The sequence below is a fragment of the Balaenoptera ricei genome, chromosome 8, assembly GCF_028023285.1.
Source record: "Balaenoptera ricei isolate mBalRic1 chromosome 8, mBalRic1.hap2, whole genome shotgun sequence".
Classification (NCBI taxonomy): domain Eukaryota; kingdom Metazoa; phylum Chordata; class Mammalia; order Artiodactyla; family Balaenopteridae; genus Balaenoptera; species Balaenoptera ricei.
The window spans coordinates 17,897,399-17,923,134 of record NC_082646.1 but is presented as its reverse complement, the minus strand read 5'-3'; the positions used below and the strand labels follow the sequence as shown (position 1 = coordinate 17,923,134).

At 47.3% G+C, this 25,736-nt stretch overlaps 1 protein-coding gene across 3 annotated transcripts in view; it reads left to right on the top strand.

Moving 5' to 3' along the window:
* The window catches only part of ZBTB16 (zinc finger and BTB domain containing 16), a 192,362-nt gene that overhangs the window by 127,298 nt on the left and 39,328 nt on the right, over positions 1 to 25,736 (top strand). For all 3 annotated transcript variants that reach the window (XM_059930360.1, XM_059930361.1, XM_059930359.1), the window contains exon 4: positions 3,752 to 3,838. In XM_059930360.1, coding sequence (XP_059786343.1) covers positions 3,752 to 3,838 — 87 coding nt within the window. The remainder of the gene's footprint in view (positions 1 to 3,751; positions 3,839 to 25,736) is intronic.

The following is a 25,736-nucleotide window of genomic DNA, read 5'->3' as shown; positions in this document are numbered from 1 at the left end:
TGAGGGCATCCAGATGTGGTCAGGCCAGGGCCAAGCCGGCAGCCTTGCCGAGATCCTGTGTGCTAATTTGCTTTATCTTCATCTGAGCTTGTATGATGGCATACATCCGGCCCTTGACTGCCTACCTGCACTCCTTCCTTTCTCCCTGCTTCTCAGTCATTAAAGCAGATGCTCCTGCAGCCACATGCATGGCTGTTTTCTAAGAAACCTACCCCCCCCCCCAGCCCTTTGACGCTGTGGCACGAGTAGGTTCCTCACCCAGAGGCAGGGCTCCAGCACCATGGCGATGGCGATGGTGATGGCGAGTCCACGGGGCACCCTCCCCTTTGCAGTTCCTGCTTCCCTCCTCAGGCCCCTCCTCCCCCTTTCTTCTTTAGGGAGCCATGAGAACCGGTGGGATATAGAAATAAAGAAATAAATACAGTTAAAATCCGATCCCTTACAGATCGGCAGAAAATCATTGCTGGCTAATGATTTGGAACTGGGGAAAGTTTCTCACTATGACGGGGCTTCGAGTTCATCCACCCCCAGTCTTCCCACCTCTGCCCTTTGAGGTACTTGCTGCATTTCCATTATAAATGGATGGAAAGTGGCTTGGCTGTCTCTAGTGTGAACACAAGTTGTGACTGCTTTGCCTTCGAGTTCCCTGGCTCTTTCTCTGAAGCTCTAGAAGCTGCTGACAGGTCCTTAGCCCTAGGAAGCCCTGCAACTTGTAGGGACACCTGGAGGGGATCATGGTATTCTCCCTGCCTTGAGGCGAAATTCAACTCCAGCCGCCTAAGACAAATGACAATATTTATTTTTAAAGCGCTTAAGGAAAAGTGATTTCATATCTTTACTGGGGTACTTTATCACTCATTTATTTATTTAGTCAACTGATATTTATTGAGCATCTAATAGAGGGTATATCCTGCTCCTCATTAGGAATGTAGACAAGATCAATGCCCTAAATGTTTATTAGTGTTTAAGTCTATACTTAGTACAACTTGTATTCTGAGTTCTCGCCCTTAATGTGCTAAATACTCCAAGGCCAAGATTTTAAAACTATTTAAAAAGTAGTGGAACCCTTTTTTCCAAATAGAATTTTACAAAACCTTGATGTATAAAAGCATAAATTGGATTTTAATTTTTTTTATTTGGGGAAAGGGAGTTCAGAGCCCAACTTCATATTCATGAAGCATCTTTGCAGATGGACCCATAGGGAGGCTGAAGGGTATAGGGATTAAGAGCAAAGGCTCTGAAGTCAGGCTCCCTGGGTTTGAATCCACCTCTGTGGTTACCCACTGTGTGACATTGGGAAAGCTATTTAACCTCTCTGATCTTGAGTTGTCTCATCTGCTAAATGGGTATGTTCATACTATGTCCTTTAAAAGGTAGTTAGGATTAAATGAAATGATACATCCTAAATACTTAGCCTCCTTCCTGGTATACGCCACAGCCTCAGGAAATCTGAGATGGTTTGAAAACAGCACTAGACTGCTTTCTACTACAAATATGTGGAAGAAGTAGTTCTGTCTCTTACAAGACTCCGATATGAAACTAAAACACAGGTACACTTAAAGAAATGCTCAGACGTGTTGAAAGGTACGCAGTGCAGCTGCAGATTGGAAAGGGTAGAGCAGTGAGGGGGCCGGCGTGCTTGGCGCATGCGTACTCCGGTCTTGGAAATCGACTAGGACCGGAGCGGACAGGAATGAGGCGGGGCGTTGCTCGGGCACAGAGACCCACCGAGGGTCGAGCGGCGCCCACAGGGGGCCAGTGAGGACAGCTCCCAGTGGAGCTGGACAGACAACTGGGTCAGGTTATGGAAGGCCTTGAAGCCAAGAAGAGGAATTTAGAATCAGTGCAAATTGTGAGCCGCTGTACTTTTTTTTTAACTTTTAATTTTATATTGGCGTATAGCCGATTAACAATGTTTAATAGTTTCAGGTGCACAGCAAAGTGACTCAGCCATACATATACATGTATCCATTCTCCTGCAAACTCCCCTCCCATCCAGGCTGCCACGTAACATTGAGCAGAGTTCCCTGTGCTATACAGTAGGTCCTCATTGGTTATCCTTTTTAAATATAGCAGTGTGTACATGTCAATCCCAAACTCCCTAACTCTCCCTTCCTTCCCCCCTCCCCGCCGTAACCATAAGTTCATTCTCTAAGTCTGTTTCTGTTTTGTAAATACATTTATTTGTATCATTTCTTTTTAGATTCTGCATATAAGCGGTATCATACGATATTTCTCTTTCTCTGTCCGACTTCACTCGATATGACAATCTCTAGGTCCATCCGTGTTGCTGCAAATGGCATGATTTCATTCTTTTTTATGGCTGAGTAATATTCCATTGTATATATGTACCACATCTTCTTTACCCATTCCTCTGTTGATGGACGTTTAGGTTGCTTCCATGTCTTGAGCCATGGTATCTTTTTGAGCAAGGAAACGTGAGGAATCAAGTGGCCTTCAAGGAACCTGCCTCTGTTGGGTGGATCAGAGGGTGGCTGATGGTGTGGCAGCCCTCCTGAGTCATTGGGTCATTCTGGACATGACCCAACAAGGGCCTCGGTAGGGGCAGTGGTTATCGACATGCAGTGGAAGAGATGCATCTAGAAGACATTTTGAGGGAAAACTGCCAAGGCTTGTGACAGGCGCCCCCTGGACGAGATAACAGAGCCTTGAAGGCTGTTAGCAAGTGGTAGAACGTCATCTTCACATCGTGACACTGTCGCTTTGAGGCTTGTAAATATGGTTCCAGAAAAGTCGATCAAATTGAATTGCATTGAATTGACTTTGTTTATTCCACAGATATGTATAGTAATACGTTCCCACTGGGTGTCAGGCAAATGCAGCTGTGCATAAGATGACATATTCCCTCCCTCGGGGAGCTGGAAATGGAGCCACAGGCATTTAGTAGACACCCTGGTGAGGCCGTGACCCAGAATGTACAGGGTGCTGTGGGAGCACAGAGAAGGGCTACCTCACCCAGACACGGGGCAAGGGTTTGGGAGCTGAGGCATGAATGATGAAGCGGGGCTAGCCGTACTGTGGGGCTGGGGAGAGGGGCAGGAGTGTCAGAGCCAGAGGAGGTACAGAAGGATGCTTGGAGACCTTGCAGTGAGGAAGCAAAGGGCTGGAGACCAGGGAACAAGGATGAGGAGAGAGAAGAAGCAGGAAAGAGAAGTGCAAGAAGGGCTTTGTGAGTCACCGTGTAGAGTTTGGACTTTATCCTGAAGGCACTGGGAAGTCATTCAGAGGTTTTAAATGGTCAGGTACAGGAGGTGGCCGGGTAGACAGTTTAGTTTTAGATGCACTGAGTTAGGGGTTTATCCAGGTAGTGATATGTCAGCAATTCCTATCTTCCTGTAAAGTATAATCTGGGCAACAGGGCACGTTACTCCTCATTGGATCATATACTCCTTTCCATATCTCACCTGGAGCCAGCCCCCCAGAATCCCCCTTCTTCTTGGGCATCTCTCCTGGACCCCATCTCTGTTTGCCTTGGTTTTGCTGGTTCTGTTCCCTCTTCTGTCTGGGAGAGCCCTCGGTGGGGGCATTCGGAGCTCAGTTGGGTGGGTGATCACATCTTGGAGGAGGGTCTGGGCTGGCTGCTGGGACCATGAGTTATTCCTGACTTGGGATCTTCATAGGTGTTAAGCCCCCTCCCACAGGGTCCACCTGCAAGATTTTGGCCCACGACCCCCTTTCCTAATGCAATATCACTCTTGATAATAAGGTAACTGCCTCCCCTTTCTTTCAGCGGGTGCCAAAGCCTTTGTCTGTGATCAGTGTGGTGCCCAGTTTTCGAAGGAGGACGCCCTGGAGACACACAGGCAGACCCATACTGGTGAGTGACTGATCCCCACCCCCCAGGTCCTCCGCAGTGCGACGGCGCATGGACGTGAGTATCTTGTTTCCCCAGGGGAGCTGTGAGTGGGGATGGCTTGTGCCATGCTCAGCTACCCTTGCTTGTGGGGCTGGCTGGGCAGGAATTTATGTGTGTGACTTTGCCCCAGAAGAACAGCTGCCCTGGATTAGGCCAAGACCTCTGTCTCTAATAGGCCACTTAGATCCTGTCTTCATGGAGACTCTAGTACATTCTTGTGGAGGCCTTAGGAAGTCCGTGATGTTATCTAAGCATCCCCTTCCCTTGGTGAAGGGTCAGGAAACCTCCTGCACCCCATCTGACTAACTCTGAAACTGTCATGTAGTGGGCTGGTCCTCTCTCTGCAACAGTCTAGTCATTGTCTGAAAGAAAGCAGTCTGTCCACAAGGATGCGTTTGAACAATATTAACGAACAATGATATTGCTGTGATTTCACAGCATCAGTGTCATCTCATCGTGGTAACTGGCGCCGTCATCATCATCATCATCAATGTGGCTCACACTTAACTGAACGTTCACAGTGTGCCAGGTACTGTTCTCGGTGCTTTACCTGATCTCATTTGTCCAGTCTTTCCATAACTTTGTAAGGTAGGAGGCTACTCTCATGTCATAGATGAGGAAACCGAGGTTCAAAGGAAGGAAAGTGACTTGCTGAAGTGAACACTGGGGACAGGAGTGGTATGGCTTAGACTGCCTGGTTTAATCCTGACTCTGCCACTTACTATTTGTGGGACCATGGATCAGTTACTTAAGCTCTCTTAATTTGGGTTTGCTCGTCTGTTAGAAAAGTGGAGTAATAATGGCACCTACCTCATAGCATAGATTTTTGGGGGAGCTTAAATAAGATATTTAATTAAATAAGATTAAATAAGATACTTTATTTGAAGTGCTTTGGAGAATGCCTGGCTCATAATAAACATTCAATAAATAGTAGTAGGTGCATTTAATTTAATAAATATTTATTCAGTTCCTATAATGTGCTCTGCGCTGTTGGGGTCTTTAGATAGCATACTTCATGGAACTGAGATTCTACAAGGGAGACAGGATACGCAAATAATTGTGCAATATAATGCCAGGTCATAATAAGTGCTAGTGAGAAAAAATATAGCAGGATAGAGAGAAAAGTGGTGTTTTAGATCATATGGTCAGGCTTCTCTGAGAAGGAGACATCTGAGTAGAGTCTTAAAGTTGGGAAGTGAGTCATTCAAAGGTTTCAGGGAGGAAGGTCTGAGCAAAGGGAACAAGCACTTGCAAAAGCCCTGAGGCTGTGCTGAACTTCACAAGTTCAAGGAAGAACATGAAGAGCAGTGTGGTGGGGGGTGGGGGTGGGGAGTGAGGTGCAGAGAGTGGTGGGAGGTGAGATTGGAAATCAGGTGGGTCTCTCAACCCTGGCAAGGAATTTGGATTTTATTCTGCATGTGCCAAGAGTCCTCGGGAGGGGGATAAAAATATTTGCAAATCATACATCTGATAAGAAACTTTTGGTTTGAAAATGTAAAGAACCCTTAGGACTCAATAATAAAAATACAGATAACCTAAATAAAAAATGTGCTAAGGATCTGAATAGACATTTCTCCAAAAATAGACATATGGTCACTGAGCACACGAAAAGATGTTTGACATCATTAGCCATCAGGGAAATACAAATCAAAATCACAGTGAGATACTACTTGACACCCATCAAGATGTAGCTCTAATAAAATACTGGCAGTAGGAAGTGATGTTGAGAATGTGGGACAATCAGAACCCTCACACACGGCTGGTGGGAGCGTAAAATGCTGCCGTCACTTTGGAAAACAGTCGGGCAGTTCTTCAGAAAGTTAAACAGTTACCGTGTGACCCAGCAATTCCACTCCTACGTGTGTGAAAACATGTATCTACACAAAAACTTTCACATAAGTATTCATAACAGCATATTATTTATAATGGCCAAAAAGGTAGAGATAACTCCACGTCCACCTACTGATGAATGGATAAACAAAATGTAATTTATCCATACAATGGAGTATTATTCATCTATAAAAAGGAATGAAGTATTGACACATTCTGTAACATGGATGAATCTTTAAAACATCATGCTCAGTGGAAGAAGCCAGTCACAAAAGGCCACATATTGTATGATTCTGCTTATATGAAACATCCAGAATAGACAAATTATAGAGATAGAAAGTAAATTAGTAAATGGCAGGGGCTGGGAGATTTGGGAGGAAATAGGGAGTGACTGCAAGGTATGGGGTTTCTTTTTGGGGTGATGAAAATGTTCTAAAATCGACTGTGGTAATGATTATGCATCTCTGAATATATTAAAAACTATTGACTTTATATTTTTAAAAGCATGAACTGTGTATTATATGGTATATGAATTACGTCTCAGTAAAGCTGCATATACCTGCACACACAAACATTTATAGAAAAGGGGGAATATAGTACATTGGAGGATGTTGAATGGGAGGATGGCATGACTTGATTTATGGGTTTAAAATATCACCCTGGTTCCTGTGTTGAGAACTGACCATAGGAATGTTTCAGTTATCAATTGCTGTAGAAGAAACCACTCCAACAGTAGATTAAAGCCACGATGTGTTATTATCTCAGACAGTTCTGCAGTTGACTGTGCTCAGCTGGGCAGTTTTCACTTGGGGGTCTCTCACGTGTTTGCAGTCAGATGGTGTCTGGGACGGGAGGCGTCTGCAGGCTCGATAGGGCTGGGTGTCCACGATGGCTTCCTCGTTCATATATCTGCCTCCCTGTCCACCCCATGGCCTCTCTCTACAACAGAGCAGCCTGGACTTCTCACCTGCCTGCTCAGGACTCCCAAGAGTCAGGAAGCAGAAGCTGCCAGCCCTCTTAAAAGCTAGGCTGGAAACACATAGCATCACTTCCGCCGTATTTCATTGCTTTCAGCAGGCACAGGGCAGCCCCAGATTCAAAGGATGGAAGAGTAGACCCCCCTTCTCGGGGGGGAATGACAGACACTTAGGGGAAGAGGAACTGGGACAGCCATCTGTGGAGAGAAGCCACTAAGCGACCACAGGGACCGCAGGGGAAGAAGGAAGGTCAGTCAACTGCTGCTGCTGTTACAGTTATCGTCAATATCTTCTTGTCCTTCTGCCTCACAAAATCAGCCTCTCTGAGTGGCAGACATACGTCCTAGCCCTGGTATCAAGGGCTTTGGGCTGGTGCTGCCCTGGCCTGTGGCACTAGGAGGAGAACTTTCTAGGTGAGCTGTCATTCCAGCCAGTGACCCCCTGGCTTTGTTAGAGAAGGGAACTTTGCAAGATTTTGCCCAGAGTTCCAGAGCTGGTCATCTTCAAAGCCAGGGGAGGACGTAGGTCTCCCAGGCTCCCAGCCAGTTTCTTATTGCTGGACCACATACGTAACCAACAATCCTAGTCTGAGAATTCCAGCTAGGGGGCTGAGGAGACTGAGATCTGAGCCAGCTTCGCCAAGCAGCTTAATTCTGTCCCTCCAGATTAAATTTGCAGCAGAAGGGAGCAAGCTGCCCTCACAGCCAGGGCCAGGGCGAGAGGCTGAGTCCCCCGCTGGGTGAGCAGATAGGGATATTGTTCACAAGCAGACTCCACACACTTATTGAGCACCTTCTGTGTGCCTGGCACCCACTGGGGATATGGCGGTGAGCAACCCAGATGTGCTCCCTGTATTTCTTTATCAAACAACTTTATTGAGATATAATTTACATCCTGTTCACCTGTTTAAAGTATCCAGTTCAATGGCTTTTGATATATTAGTGTATTTTTAAAACGGTTGTAAAAGATATATACATAAAATCTGCCATTTTAACTATTTTAAAGTGTACAATTCAGAGGAATTAATGATAGTCCAACCTGTTTTTAGAGTTTGGTATTGATTCAGCTTTGAAAGTCAGGAGGCATCTTAGGACCAGTGCCCTTCCAGGATTTATTAAGTCAGTGAGGACTTGAAAGTGATCAACACTTTGCAAAAAAGGATATTAGTTTCAGGTAGGATTGGAAAGAACCTGGAGTTTGAGTCAGAAGCTGAGGAGGGGGCATCTGACTCCACTGTCTAGCAGGTAAATAACCTTGTTCCTCATCCTTTCTGACCTTCAAGTCTCCTCCCCTGCCAAGGACTGTAGTGCCCATCCTTCCTGTAACAGAGGTGGGTCCCAGCCCATTCAGACTTACTTTTGCTTTATCTCCAAGTTGAATCCGGATTGTGGAGGAGAGACCAAGGTGGATGCTTTGAGAAAGGCCCCCTCCCCACCTGGCTGTGAGCTCAAGGCAAGCTCCCTCTGAGTGAGGGACTTCGGCCACGCCCTGGTGTGGGGCAGGGTGGAACAGCCTTATCCTCAGCATTGGGTTGGCAACGAGGCAGCTCTTCTGACGCCCGTTTATCATCTATAGTGCTGTTTCCTGCAAAACCCAGGTAGATCCTTAGACTCTTTTAATAATCAATGGAAGCACACAACTTGAAATCTAGTTGCCATCTCTATTCTAAGACAGGGGGCCTCTGAGGAAGAGAGAGGCCTGGTTATGAGGAATGCTGAAAGTGATGCTAATGTTATTGGACTGGGAAAAGCCGGTGGGGTACCAGGTATCGTTGGAGAGCCAGCAGGAGGGCAGAGAGAGAACTCTGTAAAGGAAAAGCAATCGAGACCCTGGGAGAGTAAAGTCATGGTAATGCCACCTTTATATATATATATATATTTTTTTGGCCACGCCACGTGGCATGTAGGATCTTAGTTCCCCGACCAGGGATCAAACCTGTGCCCCCCTGCAGCGGAAGCGTGGAGTCTTAACCGCTGAACCGTCAGGGAAGTCCCCACCTTATATTTCTGATACCTTTGTTTATCAAACACTTTCCTCTGTTATACCCATTTAACAGATGAGGACATGGAGGCCTAGAAGCCCCCCCTAGGAAGTGAAGAGCTGGAACTTGATCCAACTCTAACTTCAGTGCCCTTTCCACCAGCCCCCAGCTGCCTGCACATTGACTTACTGTTGTCCGTGGGTTGTGTGACTGAACGGTTTAGGGAGAGATCGTGTAGGTCATGACCCTGTCCTGGGCAGGGCTCTTTTGGATCCCTGTGACCCATTTAACTAAGAGTCCTCAACACCCTGATGCCCATGTCCTCCTTGGGAGATAGGATACAATTTCCCTGAAACAGATCAGGTCTGGGAGTTCCATGCCCAACGCCGCCCGCCATGTCGGAATTCACAGAGCTGATGTGTGGCATGGCATCAGATGAGTGATCAGGGTGCCTCACAGGTATTCTTGACACTGAAAAATGAATTTAGTAGAAAGTATTTCCAATTCTGTTTTCGTCAGAAAAACGTCATCTTCACGTCTCATCCTTTCGACCCCACTTACCCTGGATTTCTGTCCTGGTGTGTGTGACCCTTCCCCGTGCCCTCCCTCCAGGATCTTTTTTTTTTAATATATAAATTTATTTATTTATTTTTGGCTGCATTGGGTCTTTGCTGCTGAGCGCGGGCTTTTCTCTAGTTGCGGCGAGCGGGGCTACTCTTCGTTGTGGTGCACGGGCTTCTCATCGCGGTGGCTTCTCTTGTTGCGGAGCACGGGCTCTAGGCGTGCGGGCTTCACTAGTTGTGGCTCGCGGGCTCTAGAGCGCAGGCTCAGTAGTTGTGGCGCAAGTGCTTAGTTGCTCCACGGCATGTGGGATCTTCCCGGACCAGGGCTCGAACCCATGTTCCCTGCATTGGCAGGCGGATTCTTAACCACTGCGCCACCAGGGAAGCCCTCCCTCCAGGATCTTGGTGGGCTCCGGCTGGTGCTCAGGGAGGACACACTTATGGTTGGGTTGGGCTTAGGCTTCGTTGTCACACTTCAGTTTTCTGTTTTGCTACAGCGAAGACTTTGAGGAGATAAACAGAGTCGCTTTACACCTTTTATATTATGACAAATACATATTGCAAAACACTGCTGCTTCCAAAATGTTTGGGTTGCAGAGCAGTGAGGAATTAACAGCTCTGCAGCTCCCCAAGATGCTTGTACTTCATTTACACATCAGAATTTTTTTACACTGTTCAGTAAAATAAAAAGTGAGAAAACACACATCCACGCACGTGTACACACACACTTCCACTGCACCACTTGGGTTCTATATCAGGAATGTCTTAAATTAGTAAGTAGTTCTTTAAAGTCCAGATAAACTGATAAATACCATTAATGGCTTAATTTATACTCCGGGTTTGAAATCTGACACATGGACACTATCTTGGCTCAGGAAACGCAAGTGGTTTTGTGCCAGAGGTTTTAATGACCGATCAGTAATATAAATTGCTGCATCACTGAACAGAAATAGCTTCTCTGTGTCATTTGATCTGGAAACTTCTCCGGCCAGGCAGCAGTTAATAAATTTAAAAATAATTACCCTCTTCATTCAAAGTCAAACTAATTAGGGGTGGGTTTTACAAATCATAATGTTGTCCAAGCCACTGTACGTCCCCGTTTGGGATTTGAACAGGCCTGGGGGGCAACGGCTGGGATCAGGTGGCATTAATTAGAAGGCAGGGGAGATACCACAGCTGCTGAGCTGAAGGTGAGGGGGTTGGGACAGTCTGCAGTGTGCCCTGTGGGGGAGGGAGTGAGGAGAGCTCAATGGCGCAGCCTTGGGGTTGAGCTGTAGGAACCTACAGCTCTTTTAATCCATATGTAAGGAACTCAGAGCGCCTGCCTCTGTGTGATCTGAGCATGGGGGAGATGAGGCCAATGCTAGTGTTTGGGGGCCAGGCCTGAGACACTATGAGAACCCCAAAAGCAGGAAAGGCAGATGTGCTGTTGGCTACTTGGGGAGGATGGACCTGCCTAAAGGCAGGGGAGTGGGGAGGAGGACCTCCCGAGGGCTTTATTCACTAGGCAAGTTGGGGCCCTGATAGCATGGGTCAGGTTTGTCTTGCAGGCTTCAGGGAAGAGGGACCATTGGAGCCTGATGTCTGAGTGTGACATTCAGGGTATTCGGAGCATAGTGACACCCAGAACTTGGGATCTGGTGTCAGACTGTCTAGATTCAAATCCTAGTCCCATCACTTCCACGTTTTATGAGCTTGGGCAGGTTGCTTCACTTCCCTAAGCCTCCACTTCCTCCTTGGTAACATGATGGCCATGATGCTATCGTACAAGGGACATTGTGAGGATTTAATTTGATGATCCATGGAAAGCACTGAGCATAGGCCTTACGTGGAGTAAACTCTCAGTAAATGGTGGTGGTGGTTACTAACACTGAACCGTCATGGTCTTCACCAGAGGTCTTGGAGGGTACCTATTCCCCTGACTAGGTAGGTGAGAGGGGAAGGGCCAGGTTGATGGTAATGGTGGTGGAGGAATGGGAATGGTGTACAGCTGCTTTTCCAAGGTGATGGGATCTTTGAGGATCCCTGACTTGGCCTCCGGCCAAGAGGACGTTTCCAGCATGCCCAGAGAGCTAACAGCCCCTGGAGCCCTCTAAGTGCAGTAGGGAGAGGTGAGGGCAGAATGAAGTTCTGCATGTTGAATAATCTCACAGAGCAGATTTGGTAGATCTTATTTAAGGCCCTAGCTAGAATGCTCAAAGCTGCCCAGGGGGACCACCCTCTACCAATAATTAAGCAAATGATGTATACAGCTAGGCCAGACAAGCTACAGAGCTGGGAAAAGCATGAAGCAGGTGCTCCCCCTTCCAGGAGCAGCAGGGACATGCCCTGCCACATCTTAGAGGATACCTCGTTGGTTGGTGCCCTTGAAGGCTGAGGAATCTTGAGTCCCCTTCTGGTGTCCTGGCCCATGTCTGTTACCATTAGGAACCTGGGTATTCTGGAAATATAAATAAGACCTTCTGTGTGATGCCTCCTTATCCCCTCTTAGTGCCCTGGTAAGGAAAAGAGGCTAAAGTCATTCCTAGGTTTAGGAGTTCTGGGGCTAGGAAGCTTCAGGGAAGCCTTAGAGGCCAGGACACTAGGTTGAACTAGATCACCAGACTTGCCCCAAAGCAATTCCGTTCTCTCCTCCAGCCCCCACCCTGCCCCACCAGGTCAGCCAGGTTAGTGACTTGGGTTTGCTACAGATCAGAATAGCCTATGCAGCTGGTTTGTCCCATCATTCCTTCATTCATTTATTCCCTAAGTTTTAAAGTACCTTCTATGTGCAACAGGCTTTGTGGACCCAGTGCCTAATGGTGAAGAAAACTTGGTGCCTGCCTTCCTAAAGACTACAGTGTTGTGGAAGAACTGAACACGTAGGGCAAATTTGCCTTGGGTACAGATAATATAATAGCTCTACTCAATTGGATACTTTGGAGATATAATTTTATTAAGTCCTCATTACAGTCCTAAAACATAGACATTTTTCCTCCCTATTCTTTGCTAGAGAAAACGGAGACAGGTTAAGGACGGCCTGTCCAGGGTGGGTAGAATGTGTGCCTCGGGCTCCTGCACCCCAGAGCCCATGTTTTACTGCTGCCTTCCCTCCCCATGTGGGCCTGGGCATTGTACCTAATGTGCAGCCCGGGGGCTCAACTCTGCCCGTTCAACAGCCTAGGAAACTAGGGCTCAGAAGCCCATATTTGAAAAAGGGGGTCAGTTAAGAACAAACAAGCCAAACTAGAATTAGGACCCACGAGTTCTTACTTCCAGTCCAAAGTTCTCTCCACTCTGACTGCAAAATAAGGACTTTCTTTCACTGGCCTAGAAAAAATTGCTTCATTTCCACCTTCCTGCGTCACAGAGGAAGCCACTCAAGCAGATGCAAATGCTGGTTCTCATCCTCTCCGTGTCCGCTGCAGGAGGGTCCTGCGGTCCAGGAACAGCTAACATGCCTGGTGGTCAAGGGCATCCGTGCTGCGGGACCTGCCCTCCCCTGATAGCAGGGAGCAGGTGCTGGAGGGCACCCTGCCCCAGGGCCCTCTCCTTTTCAGTGTGAAGGAGGCTAGGAGGCACACTGTTGTGGCTTTGGAAGGAGAAGGCAATGAGAAAACACTCACACACACACACACACACACACACACACACACACACACTGCAGCTCAGTAACCACCCCCCCTTTGAACGCACAGCGCTATACCCCCTCCTTGATGGCGTCGGCTGGCTACCTGCTTGCACTGGCCCCTCTCTCCCTCCTGGTACATTAACGATGCTTGGAAAAAGCTTTGGGGACAGTCTCCGGCCCTGAACTTCAGAGGAGAAAATGAAGTCCTTGTTTGCAGGACTTTCGGTGGTAGATGGGCAGGCAGTTCAGAGACTTGAAAGGGTGAGTAGCATTCCTTCCCTCGGGGTGGTGCCAGCCTTGCCCCCCTCCTGTCCCGGGCCTGGCACGAGGGGCGGCACTGGGCACAGAGGAGCCGCGTCAGGGTGGCTGGCCCCTGTCCTCCAGCAGTAGGAAAACCAGCAACTGTTCTGGCTCCTCCTCCCAAGGGCAGCCTCTGGGTGCCCAGCCGCAGAGGACGGGGGAGGGAAAGGGAGAAGGGCCAGCGGACAAGAAAGAACTTCATCTACCCAAAACTTGACGTGGAAAAAAGGCAGAGCGAGCCTCACACCCCTGCCCACGCTGGAGGGCACGCGCAGGACAGGGCAGGGGGTCATCGGACGGACACGTGGACTCCACTTAGGTTGGCATGACCTCCCCATTGAAAACATAATAGCTTTCGACTTTTATAAATATCAGGGGTGATTTGTATAGCATTTCACGTGGCGTGCCAGGGAATTGAACCTGAGAAAGCCCGAGCTCGGAACGGCTGCCGAACGTCATGGGCACTTCGGGAGGGAGAGTCATGTGCTGCTGTTTGTACAGTCAATTCACCAGCATAGACTTACTCTTGACCTCATTTCATGCTGTTACTATAATGGCATGTTTGATGCCTAATATAGAGTTTTATTTTCCAAGCCCAGGGCTCTCGGCTCTGTTGGAGCTGCTTGCTGTGGCGTAGGGAAGGACAACCCAGCTGTCACCTGCTGGCCCAGACAAGCCATCCTTCTGCACCATTCACCCTAGTGGCACCCAGGGTCCCTCTGGGCTCCTTCTGGATGGACCCCCAGTGCTTCTTTTTAATTAATAAATTTTGTTGGGTTTTTTTTTTTTTTTTTGAGTGATTTTAGATTTACAGCAAAATTGAGTGGAAAGTAGAGAGACTCCCATGTACCCTCTGCTCCCCACCCCACCCCAACTCCCCCACTGTGAACATCCCCCATCAGAGTGGTGTATTTGTTACAACTGATGAAACTACATTGACACATCATTATCACGCAAAGTTTATGTTAACGGGTCATTCTTGTTGTAAATTCTCTGGGCTTTGATAAATGTATAGTGAGGTGCATCCACCATTGTATCATACAGAAGAGTTTCACTGCGCTACAGATCCTCTGTGCTCTGCCCATCCATCACCCCAGTGCTTTTTATGTGAAGCATTGCTGCTTTGAGAGGTTTGGCTCTCTTGGGATTGGAGAGGAAAATTGACCCGAGGTTGATTTGGGGTTAGAAAAGGTTGAAGCTCATTCACTCAATAGACATCTTGAGCATCTGCTTTGTGCTGGACATTGATGCTGGGTCCTGGAATAGGGATACAGCAGCGAACAGGACTGGTCCCCGCCTTCACCAACCTCCCATCGTAGTGGAAATGATGAACGTTATTGTGTGACAGCCGCATGGTATTTGGAAAAACAATAATGAATTAGGAGAAAGGAGAACTGAGTTCTTATCCTGGCTCTGTCACAGGCTTGCTTTATGACATGGGACAAATTGCTTTGTTTCTCTGCCTCTCTCAAATGTGGGGAGTGGGAATTAGGTAAGAAAAATTGCTGTTTGAGGGGTTCCACGGTTGCAAGCACAGCCTGAGATTCCAATGTTGTATGGATGGTCTACATTTTTCTCAACTTTAACATATTTGTAAACTATGATTAATATGATCTTTGGATGTTTACAGTTTCTGTCTCTCACCAGTTAGCAAGCATTTCTTTCATTTTATTTAGATGCTTATTCAATAAAAAGTTAAATGCAAACTGTGTGTGAAGAAGAGATTAAAGGTGAAGATCTTTTGCCTTTTAAAAACTATTCCAGAAGTTTGAGGGGAATGATAGTGTTTTGATCCTTTTTTAAATCATGATGATATTTTTAATTGAAAATTTCAAATATACAGAAAAATTACAGATTACTAAAAGAAATTCCCATATATATCCTTCACCTAGATTTGCCAATTAACATTTTTCCATATTTTTTATTTTTCTCTTTTTCACACACACACACACACACACACACACACACACACCCACACCCACACACACACCCTAAAGAGAAAAATAAAGCAATATCTCTATCGTCTGTCTATCTTTCTATCATGTACATCTAATTTTTTGAACAATGGTGATAAATTATTTAAAATTTTCGGACCAAATGTTATAGTGTTTTGATCTTTGAGGACTATTGTTCAGAACTTGGACTGTGCCGGCACTGGTGCTTTTATATATTATCTGATAGAGCCAGCATCACCCCGCTAAGAGGCAGGTTCACTGCCTGTATCACTGCTGAGGAGTCGCCGGCTCAGAGAGGTTTAAGTAACATGACTCGTTCAGTGGAAGGACTGGGATTCAAGTTCAGGGCCCCCGGTGGTGAGTCTGATGGGACTTTGGGGTCACCTGTCGTCCTCCTGTTCAGAGTTACCCCTTCCCTTTCACGTGGTCCTCATGCCAGATCCCCCATGATCAGCTTCAGCCCCCAACCCTGGGTTCCCACTCACCTCTCCTCCCTCCCATCCCCACCCCCCGTCTGTGTCTCCTTTATCTTTTCAACTCCTACCCCTTCCTCTCTGGCTGTGCTCCCTTCTCCCTCATGACACCATGGCTGCCCAATGACAGAAAGGAGTTAATAAAAACCAATGTGTAACTGAAACTTGAAAAGCCATAAATCGCCTTGTTTTTTCTAGGATGTTGGTAGCATTTTGATTTAATAGTTGGACAAACACAAGGGCCTATTTTATTCAGAGTTTACAGGCCTCAAGGCTGTTATTCCTCCAAATTTAATAGCATTGAAATTGCAGGGTTTGCTATAATTTGCCTATCGCTTTCTGCTCCACCATTGATGTTTATTGTCAGCGGGATGGAATCTCAATCCGACTCACTTAGATAACATGTCTGTTAAACATTTAGATAATTGTACCATCATTAACTTGTCACATTATTTTAGAGATTCAAAACAGAAGCAGGGTAAGTAGAGGTACTAAGGGGGGTAGGAGGGAAGGAGGAGGAGGAAGAGAAAATCTCTCCTGAGTTAAACAACCAAGAGATGAGAGAGTTGATTTCACACCCTTGACATTTCATCGGAGGTGTCTGAGTAAGGAGGGGTGTGCTGTAGAGCTGGGCCGGCAACCCAGGGCAGGCCACCCCTGTGACAGCGCCACAGATGCTCAGAGACCCTCGGTGTTTCATGCCCAGCTTTGGCCTTCATGCACCAAAGATCAATTTTTTTAGCTTCCCTTAGAGATGCTGATTGCAACATTATATGTAATTACAAAGCATTGAGAACAACCTACATGTCCAAAGGTAAAGACTCTGTTAATTATGGTACCTGCATGGAAAGAGGTCCACGATGTTTTGTGTGATAAAAGGTGGTTAGGGAAAAAGGCTGTATAGTGTGATCTTCTTTAATATAAAATACGGAAGCCATCCTGTAAGATTCTATAAGGCTCTATACCTATTAACAGTGATTGTCTTTAGAGAATGGGATTACAGAGCAAAGCAGGTTTTACTTTCTGCTTTATCTATTTCTGAATAATAATAATTAGTATTTATTTTCTTTATTGTTATATAATAATTATTATATTATGTATTGGCATGTATTACTTATATAATTTTTAAAATTAAGGTCACATTATAAATAATAAAAATATTACCTTTGAGCCTCATTCTTTCCATGGAGGAGGATTTCTAAAAATAAAAGGCTACAAGTGCAAGTAAATGGGTTTTGAGGAAGATATAGGACGTTAATATCTCAGCTACGCTGGTAGGCGCCTCAGTCTCCCACTGTTAAGACAGGTAACTGCCAGATGGAGAGCTCGGTACCCTGGGAGGCTTGTGCCAGCGCTCACGGGTCACAACCACTGTCTCTGTTTACAAGGGCCTGGCACAGGAAGTGGGTAGCAGGAGAGATTTTCATCACACCTAAGTGAGGACTGAGGTCACACCTGGAGGGGTGACCCAGGCCAGGGATCAGTAGGAATGAACTCCCATTCCTCAGAGGGGAGATTCCGGGAGCAGCTAAATGTCAACACTAGTGGGCCACTGAGCTTGGCATCCAGAACTGCCCCCTGGAAATTCTATGGTATATGCCCTCTGGTCCCATGGGGGTGACAGGTGTGACCAGTTCTATCCATCTGGCTTTGAACACCATGTTAGCTCCTGCATCCGCAGGGTGTGCTCTGTGACTTGGGCAAGAGAACCCACTATTGCCTCTTCTCATGGCTGTGCACACCCAGTGACTCTGGAAATAGGGGAAAATGCACAAGTCAAAAAACAAGGGTTAGGGGCTTCCCTGGTGGCGCAGTGGTTGAGAGTCTGCCTGCCAATGCAGGGGACACGGGTTCGAGCCCTGGTCTGGGAGGATCCCACATGCCGCGGAGCAACAGGGCCCGTGAGCCACAACTACTGAGCCTGCGCGTCTGGAGCCTGTGCTCCGCAACAAGAGAGGCCGCGATAGTGAGAGGCCCGCGTACCGCGATGAAGAGTGGCCCCCGCTCGCCGCAACTGGGGAAAGCCCTCGCACAGAAACGAAGACCCAGCACAGCTAAAAATAAATAAATTAATTAAAAACAAAAAAAAAACAAGGGTTACGCGCACTGCAACAAAGAGTAGCCCCTGCTCGCCGCAACTAGAGAAAGCCCACGTGTGGCAACGAAGACCCAACACAGCAATCAATCAATCAGTCAATCAATAAACAAGGGTTAATGTTTCCCTGATTGTACTGTAAATAATGCAGATATTTGGGGGTGGGAGGGACAAACAATGTAAATATTTTATTGACTGTAGGCTAAATAATGTATATATTTAGAAAAACAGCTTAAATATTTCATATGCTACAGCGCAGATTTTTGCTTAGAGGATGAACAGGGCTGGTGGAGCCCATGGGGTAAAGATGGCAGCGCCATGGCCCCCGGGGTGCAGGGGCAGAGGAGTTGCAATAAAAGTACGTGTGTGGGATTGGGGATCAACACGGACCCACAGCTGTCAGTTTCTTGGAACCCAAGTAGTTGAAAGTCTCAGATTTTTCAAACCATCTTTTAAATATCCTGTACTTTTTTTCTTTTTTGATATGTGAGGGAGACAAATGACAAGCTAATAATGAGAATTTATCAATACTTTTAAAAAGCAGCTTCCAGCCCAGGAGAATTGAAAACACCCATCCACACAAAAACGTGTACAATGTTCATAGCAGCATTATTTAAAACAGCCAAAAAATAGAAACTGGAACCCAACTGTCCATCAGCTGATGAATGGGTAGGCAAAATGTGGTATATTTGCATGATAGAATATTACCCAGCCATAAAAAGGAATGAAGTGCACTTACATGCTACACCATGGATGAATATTGAAACCGACATGAAAGAAGCCAGGCACAAAAGGCTATATATTGTATGATTCCATTTATGCAAAATGTTCAGAATAGGCAGATCTACAGAAACAGCAGATTAGTAGTTGCTAGAGGCTGAGCGGAGGGGAAAATAGAGAGTGACAAGTAATGGGTACGGAGTTTCTTTTTTGGGGTGATGAAAATGTTCTGGAGTTAGTGTTCATGATGGTTGTACAACTTTCTGAGTACATTAAAAACCATTGGATTGTGTATTTTATAAGGGTGTGTTTCATACTTTATGAATTATATCTCCACTAAAATGAAAAGCAACTTCCAGGTCTGTTGTTGTGTTTTACAGACTCAGCCCAATCCCCTTTACCTGCTGCATCCCAGGATTTTCTAGATAAGTAGCAGTTTGCAGAATAGTGACCATTCAGACAATGCAAGAGGCTGTGGTGCCTTTGGAATCATTGTGTTCACAGAAGGCAGCAAGGAGTAGTATTGCTCAGAGATCCCCTCCCCTCATGCCTCCATTTTCAGAACCGGGAAGGAAGGAAGAAAGAAAGAATCAGGTCAGGACCCTCGACAGGTGAAGGATGTGAATCTGACATCCGTAGTCAGGAGGAGACTGGGAGTTGCCGTGTGTTGCAGATCTCCAGAACAACAGCCAGACCTTCTCATGCCTGGGAGGAGTCACTCTCACCAAAGACAGGACATGGATAGCATGGACCCAGGCAGCCTGTTTTAAGAAAAGAATCACACAAGTAATATTTGTGCTTCGTATGGGGAAATTAGAAGATACATGTACACAAAAAAAATGTGTCTCCTGTAGTCCCACCGTCTTTTTCTGTTTTGTTTTAAACAACATTGGGGCAATAATATGCAATGCATGCCATTTTGTAATCCGTTGCTTGCATGCCAACAAACCTGCATCTTGATGATTATTGTAATGCTTCTCTAGTATTCTCCCCTACCCCCATGTTTTTCTGTAAGCCCTGATGTGCCTTACTTTGTGCACTGGGATGCCCCCTTTGCCCTCCATGCTTTGGCAGGGGGGGTGGGGAGCCAGCCCCCATACGTGAAGGAGCTTCCGGGGGCTGCTGGCGGGAGAAGTGTCTAACAAAGATGCAGCACGTTATCACCTCTTACCTGTCGCGTCTTCTGTCAACAAGATGAACTGGGCTGGCCAGGCACTTCTGCAGCAGCTGTTTACTTGGCCATTCCAGGCAAGCTTGAGATGCTGGGAACATAGCCAGTCCTCACATTTGATCTTCTTAGAAGCTGTTTGCCTTTGGTTTTCTCCAGCCTTGCAAATGGCCAGTCGCCCTGGGCAGGATCTGGGCAGGTAATTTACCTTCTCTACTAACTTAACGGATGGCACTGCCTGGGGGCTGGGCAGACCAAAGAAAATCTAGGCATCGATTTATTTGCCAAGTTAAAGCCCAGAGTGAAGTAGCAAGGTAATTAAGCACCTCCATACGTTAAGTGTCCCAGGCCTAACTAGAGAAGATTTCCTATCAAAGAAGAGCCCCAAACAGGTGTTAGGAAAAAGGCTTTTCTTTTGGCATTTCCTTCTCTGAGCATTAGGAAAAGTTACCTAACGGAGGGATTGCAGGTTTGGGTCAGATGAAATGTTCCCTGCCCCCACTAGGAGAAGATCCATTACAGATTGGAAATGACTTTGTCTGTAAGTGCCCGTTGTCAGATGGGATGCACATTCCCCTCAGCCAAACAAATATAAAATGCTTCCAGCCTCAGCCTCGGATTTTCTATTACTGTTTCACAGGACTCCAGAGAGTTTTAAGATAGCAATTTGATTAAGCTTATGGGGAAGATCCCATCAGATAACATTCTTTTTCTGCCGGTGGAGATAATGTGTTCAAGTATTAAGTATGTTTTAAAGGTAATTATCTTTTCCATATTCATTTTAGTTACAGGAATTGAAAAGGGGGAGACTTTGCATCTGAAAGCTGCCCCTTGGGCCCTGGAGTCGTTCTGACTTCTCTCCTCTGGGAAACACACTTGAGGTTTTTGACAAATGAAGGAGCACCAAGTGTTTCTCTGTTTTGAAATGACTTGGGATCCCTTGTCTCCAGAGAGGTTGTCTGGAAGGCGGGGTCTTGGCCACTGCCCTCACCAGGCTCCTTGTCCTGGGATGCTTTCTGGGCTCCCCATCTTGAGCTCCCGGATGTTGGAAGGGGGCCTGGCTGCTGCTCAGAAAGAGGACTTGGCCTCATCCAACCGTGAGTCATAGTGTTACAGCCCCACCTTCCAAAATAGAACCTTGGAATCACCATTGACATATATTAGGCCCAGTTTGGGGGTATTCAAATTGGAAGAGGCTAATTCAAGGTCTCGATTCTAACATTTGTAGTCTTCAGAACTGGAGCAAGAGGCATTAAGGAGGGAGATCCTGAGCCTCAGAGAGGTTCAGTGATTTGCTCAGGATCACACAGCAAGTTAGACATACTGTGGGCTAGAACCCCAGGAATTCTGGTCTTGGACCACTCCTCCTGTCCCCCAGGATATCTACAACTCTGCCATCTCCAGAAAATAATCCTCTTCCCTTTTCCTGGAAGTCTCCAGAGTAGGAGATTCTGTCCACGTGGCCTTCGTTGGTTATCCATTTGTCAGGGTCTGCACTGAGAGCTGCCAGGGCGTCTGAAGGTCTGAGAAGAGCAAGCACAGTGCAGATGCCCTGGACTTCCTCAGACCTCACTCGCCTGCCAGCGCTAGTGTTCTAAGAGCTTTTTGCAAAATAGAAAAATCAGACCCGAATCCTACCTTCAGAAAGCTGACCGTTGCTAGGGAGGAAAACATAGGTGTATCTTAAAAGCTAATGGATGATACAAGGCACTTGAATAAGATACCTACCGTGGGGATCCAGGGGTGGCGATGGGAGTATCTCTCATCCCAGCGTCTACCTGAAATCCTGTCTGCTGCAGCCAGAAACCCGTAGTTCCTGCACACAGTATCCCCCATGTTACATCCCTTCTCTGCCTGATCGCCCAGGAGCACGTGATTAGACTGCAGCTCGCTGGTCTGAAGGCAGCTGACTCTGGGAAAGGACCCCAGGTGATAGGTTTATCATTTAAGACCCGGATGGTGACATGCAGAGCCCCATTGTCTCCAGATCCCTGACCCAGTTCTGTCAGATAGAGGTGGCAGTGGAGGATAGGTGAGAAGTTGGTGGCTCCAGCCTGGGTTTAGGGCTTGGCCTCATGCACTATAGCTCAGGGAAGGATGGCTCTGGCATCTGAAATGCACACCCAGTATTGCCTCTCCCATGCTTATCCCTCAGAAGATCCTCATTGTCTTACACCAGCTACACATGAAAATCATTTGGAGGAGCTTTTTAAAAAAATAGCAAGAAAGGGCTCCCATCCCAAACCAGCTGAATCAGAATCTCCGGCATGGGGCCCAGGCATGGATGTTTTCTAAAGCTCCCCAGAAGATTCACATGTAAAACCAAGGTTGAGAACTTCTGGATGTGATAAGATCAGACTCCACTGCTTGGCCCAGAAAGTGCCTCCAATCAGTATCAGGCCATCTCATGCCACCACCTGCAGTGTGTTCATCCTGAGTCACTTATAATTTCCTATTCTCTCCTTGCTGGTTTTCTTCTCCATGTATCTTCCCCTAAATCCCAGACTTTGTGTCTTGTCTGCCTAGACCATTTCGTCTCAGCTCCATTGTTTATGTTATGTAAATGTTTCTGTCTGCCCCCCCCTCCCCGCTCCCCACCCCGATTCTTATGTTGAAGGCCTAACCTTCAATGTGATGGTATTTGGAGGCGGAGCCTTGGGCAGGTTTAAATGAGGTCATGAGGATGGAGCCCCCATAATGGGATTGGCACCCTTATAAGAGGAGGAAGAGACTAGAGGTCTCTCTCTCCTGCTCTGTGAGGACACAGATAGAAGGCGACCACCTGCAAGCCAGGAAGAGCCCTCACCAGAAATCCAGCCATGCCAGCATGCTGATCTCGGACTTCCAGCTTCCAGAACTATGAGAAATAAATGTCTGTTGGTTAAGCCGCTCAGTCATAGCATTTTGCTATAGCAGCCCGAGCAGACTGAGACAGTGTCCTTCTCCGTCACACCTTTCCCCCAGACAAGCAGTGGAAAGTGTCTCCTCCTTTTCGTCTCCTGCACCACGGACCTACCCCACTTGTAGCATTTGGCCATCTTGCGCCTCCACGTGTTAGGGGCAGGGCGTCTGAACCATCTTTGGGTCCCTGGACGCTTTGACTCAATAAATATTCGTTGTACGGTTAACCAAAAGCAGTGAAAGGAGCTTCCTGGTTAGAAGCAGGAAAGGGGAATCTGTTCTTGTCTGAATTCATGTTTCTGCTCTTCGCTTGCCAACTGTATGGCCTTGGACAAGTCACTCAACCTCTGCAGGTCTCAGATTCCTTACCTGAAGAATGAGAACTCCATACTTGCCCCATTTACCTCAAAGAGGGGTGTGAGGCCCAGAATGATCTTAGGAAGAAGTGACGTCCTTGTAAGGTGAAAGGCACAATTCACATTTAAGGTACTGTTATAATTGTGACATCTCTTGAGACCCTTGGGGGCTATGGTTTCTGCCCTTCGGATACCCAGTCTGTGCCCGCTGCACCAAATCCTCCCCCCCGCCAGCTCTTCCTGACCTTTTCCTTCCCTGGCTTCCTCTTTTGCACCTGCCGTGCTCTGCCTTGCATGTGCGTGAATACTGTATGAAAGCACGTCAAATACTATTATCATATATTTTGAATTACAGAGAAAATAATGAGGGAAGAAGGCTGGTCCATCCAGTGATTAAGTATTCAGTGTAACACGATGGGCAGCAGTTAGAGGGAGAGGTATCCTAGGATTTTTGACTAAATATGATCTGAATGGGTCAATGAGACAGATTGCACGTGCAAGCCATCCCAGATCCATAATCTCTAGTGTGGAGAAAGTTCCAGAAGGAACCTTAACTCTGTCATTTCTTCCTCATTCATCCCATGTGATTGGAGCACCAAGCACGGGCATGGGTGCCAGCATCCGAGGATAGGCCGCCTCACCTGCCCCCCAGGAGCTTGCAGGCAAGAGGAGGGCTGTGACAGGCGTTCCCGGGAGCGCAGGAGGGCAGGTGTCCAGCTCTGATGAGGGCAGAGGGCAGGGAAGGCTTGGAGGCAGGAGGAGGTGCTCAGCCTGAGTTTTCTTCTCATCCTGCTTTAGGGTAAATTTACCTTGTGGGGTTGGCACCTGAGTTGCTCGCCGCGTCTCATAGCATAAACCTTCGTGTGTAGGCTTGCAGACGCAGGCTTTACTAATCCCCTTCCTTTCTTGGTCTCCTGTCTCTGAGGTTGGTGGTGTCTGGCATTTGTGGAGGGAAGAAGGATATAAAAGGGCAAGGCAGGAGACCCCGGTGGCTGGATTCAGAGCCGCCGCCTTCCGGGACCCCGCAGAGGCCCCTCTCCCTGGACCCTTCAGCTCGAGAAAGCCATTGTGCTCCGTCCTGGCCTCTGACCCCGAGGCTCTGGGAAGCAGCAGGTTGTTGACACTTGCACGGTCATTTCATGCAGGGCCATTGCTTCCCTTGGGAGCTCCCCTCTCTGCCTTAGGGTGGTGACTGCTCCCCCAGCCGGGAAGGGGGCAGTGAAGGAGGAGGGAAATGAGCTCCCGGTCAGAGTGGGAGGAACAGAGGGGACACCTCCACGGCAGCCGCCACTTCCAGGCAGCCCCCCAGGTTGCGTCCACGTACGTTCCTCTCTCACCTGCCAGTTCAGTGGTACCCCCTCCCTGGGGGGGGGGGGGCAGCTTTGAGGAAATGCATCCAGGAGACATGTTTCTGGCCCGAATTCCTTCTGGCCTTTTGTTGTGGGTCTCTGGTTTGTTGGGGAGCCCCGTATTTCTTCATGGAAGGGTGCCTGTCTGTATGTCTCCTTGCGGTCACAACAACAAAGACTATTTCTAGCCCTGGTGTTGCTGCTTATTAGAAGCAAGACTCTGGGCAAGTCGCTTGCCCTTTTAGACGGTCAGCTTCTGCATTGGTAGGAAGGGGTCCTAAAAACCCACTTACCAACGGGGCTGCTGTGAACCTCAGTGAAATAATATGAATGGAGTGCTCGGTTCCCTGTGAAGCAAATGTCTGGTGTCTTGTTACGGTTTCTCTCAGAACCAGAGTTTGCTGGCAGTTTGCATGTGTGATTCTCACAATTTTTCTCCCCCTCTTCTTTCTTGGGTATCTCAGGAAGCATTATTCAGAAGAGGGTGGAGCTGGACAGAGGGACGGTTACATTTTTTAAGTGCCACTGTGCATTCCTTTCACCTCGTCTTAATAATAAATAACTCTGACCGAGCGACCAGAACCTGGGATGTTCTGTCCAAATAAATGCAAGAATGTCTCCAACAGCCAGGCGCCCCCATTTGGTGGGCTTGCTCAGGAGCATTTCTCCAACCATGAGAAAAGCCCTCTTGCTAAGCTACAGAAAAATCTCCCCTGTGCTTTAATTCTGGAAGAAGCGGATTAGTGTGGCCATATTTAACCTTTGACCCTGACACAAAAGCATTATCAAAATTAGTCACCAAGAGGCTCTGTCTTCCTTTCCCTGCCCCCCACCTCCCTGTTTGCTGGGGCTGGTTAAGGACCTTGGTAAACCCCTCTGAGCAAAAGCAAAGGTTCAGAAGACCGTTGTTGCCTTAGAGACATCCGGGCCTGGCGCTGGCTGTCCAAGCTCGTGGGGTCCAAGGTGAGCTAAAGGGCAGAGCTGAGAGTCTTGCACTACCGTGGGGGTCAGAATTTATGAGCTGGATTGAAAAACTCTTTCTCCTCTGGAACCAGTTCTCGGCTATCTTGGAAATTGAACACCATTCAGATGATCTATTGATTTTTAGACCCACATTCGTCAGAACTTTTTTAATGCCTCTTTCCATCCAGCTGCTGTATGATCTTGAAGTACTGGTTGATCTAAAGGCTTGATTTCCAACATTTCCCCCTTCCAGGCAGAAATCCATGGACTTGGAGGTTGGAGCAGAGTGGGTATCTTGACCTGAGTCATTTCTCTGGGTGTAAATCCCTCCCAGTCATTTAGTCACTAAATGGGCAATTTATTTGAACTCTGAGCTCCACTTCCTCATCTATAAAATGGGCACATTCATGACAGTGCCTACCTCCTAGAGTTATTTTTGAGGATAGATAATAGGATACATGTGAAGAGCCTAGAATGGTGTATGGCACCTCAGTGCACCCACCAAGTGTTTACAGACATTAGCTACTGCTATTCCTGTTGTCATCAGTATTATTACTGATTCTTCATCACTTCCCCAGGCCCTGCATGGCTCCTGTCACACACACCCATCCCTCCCAG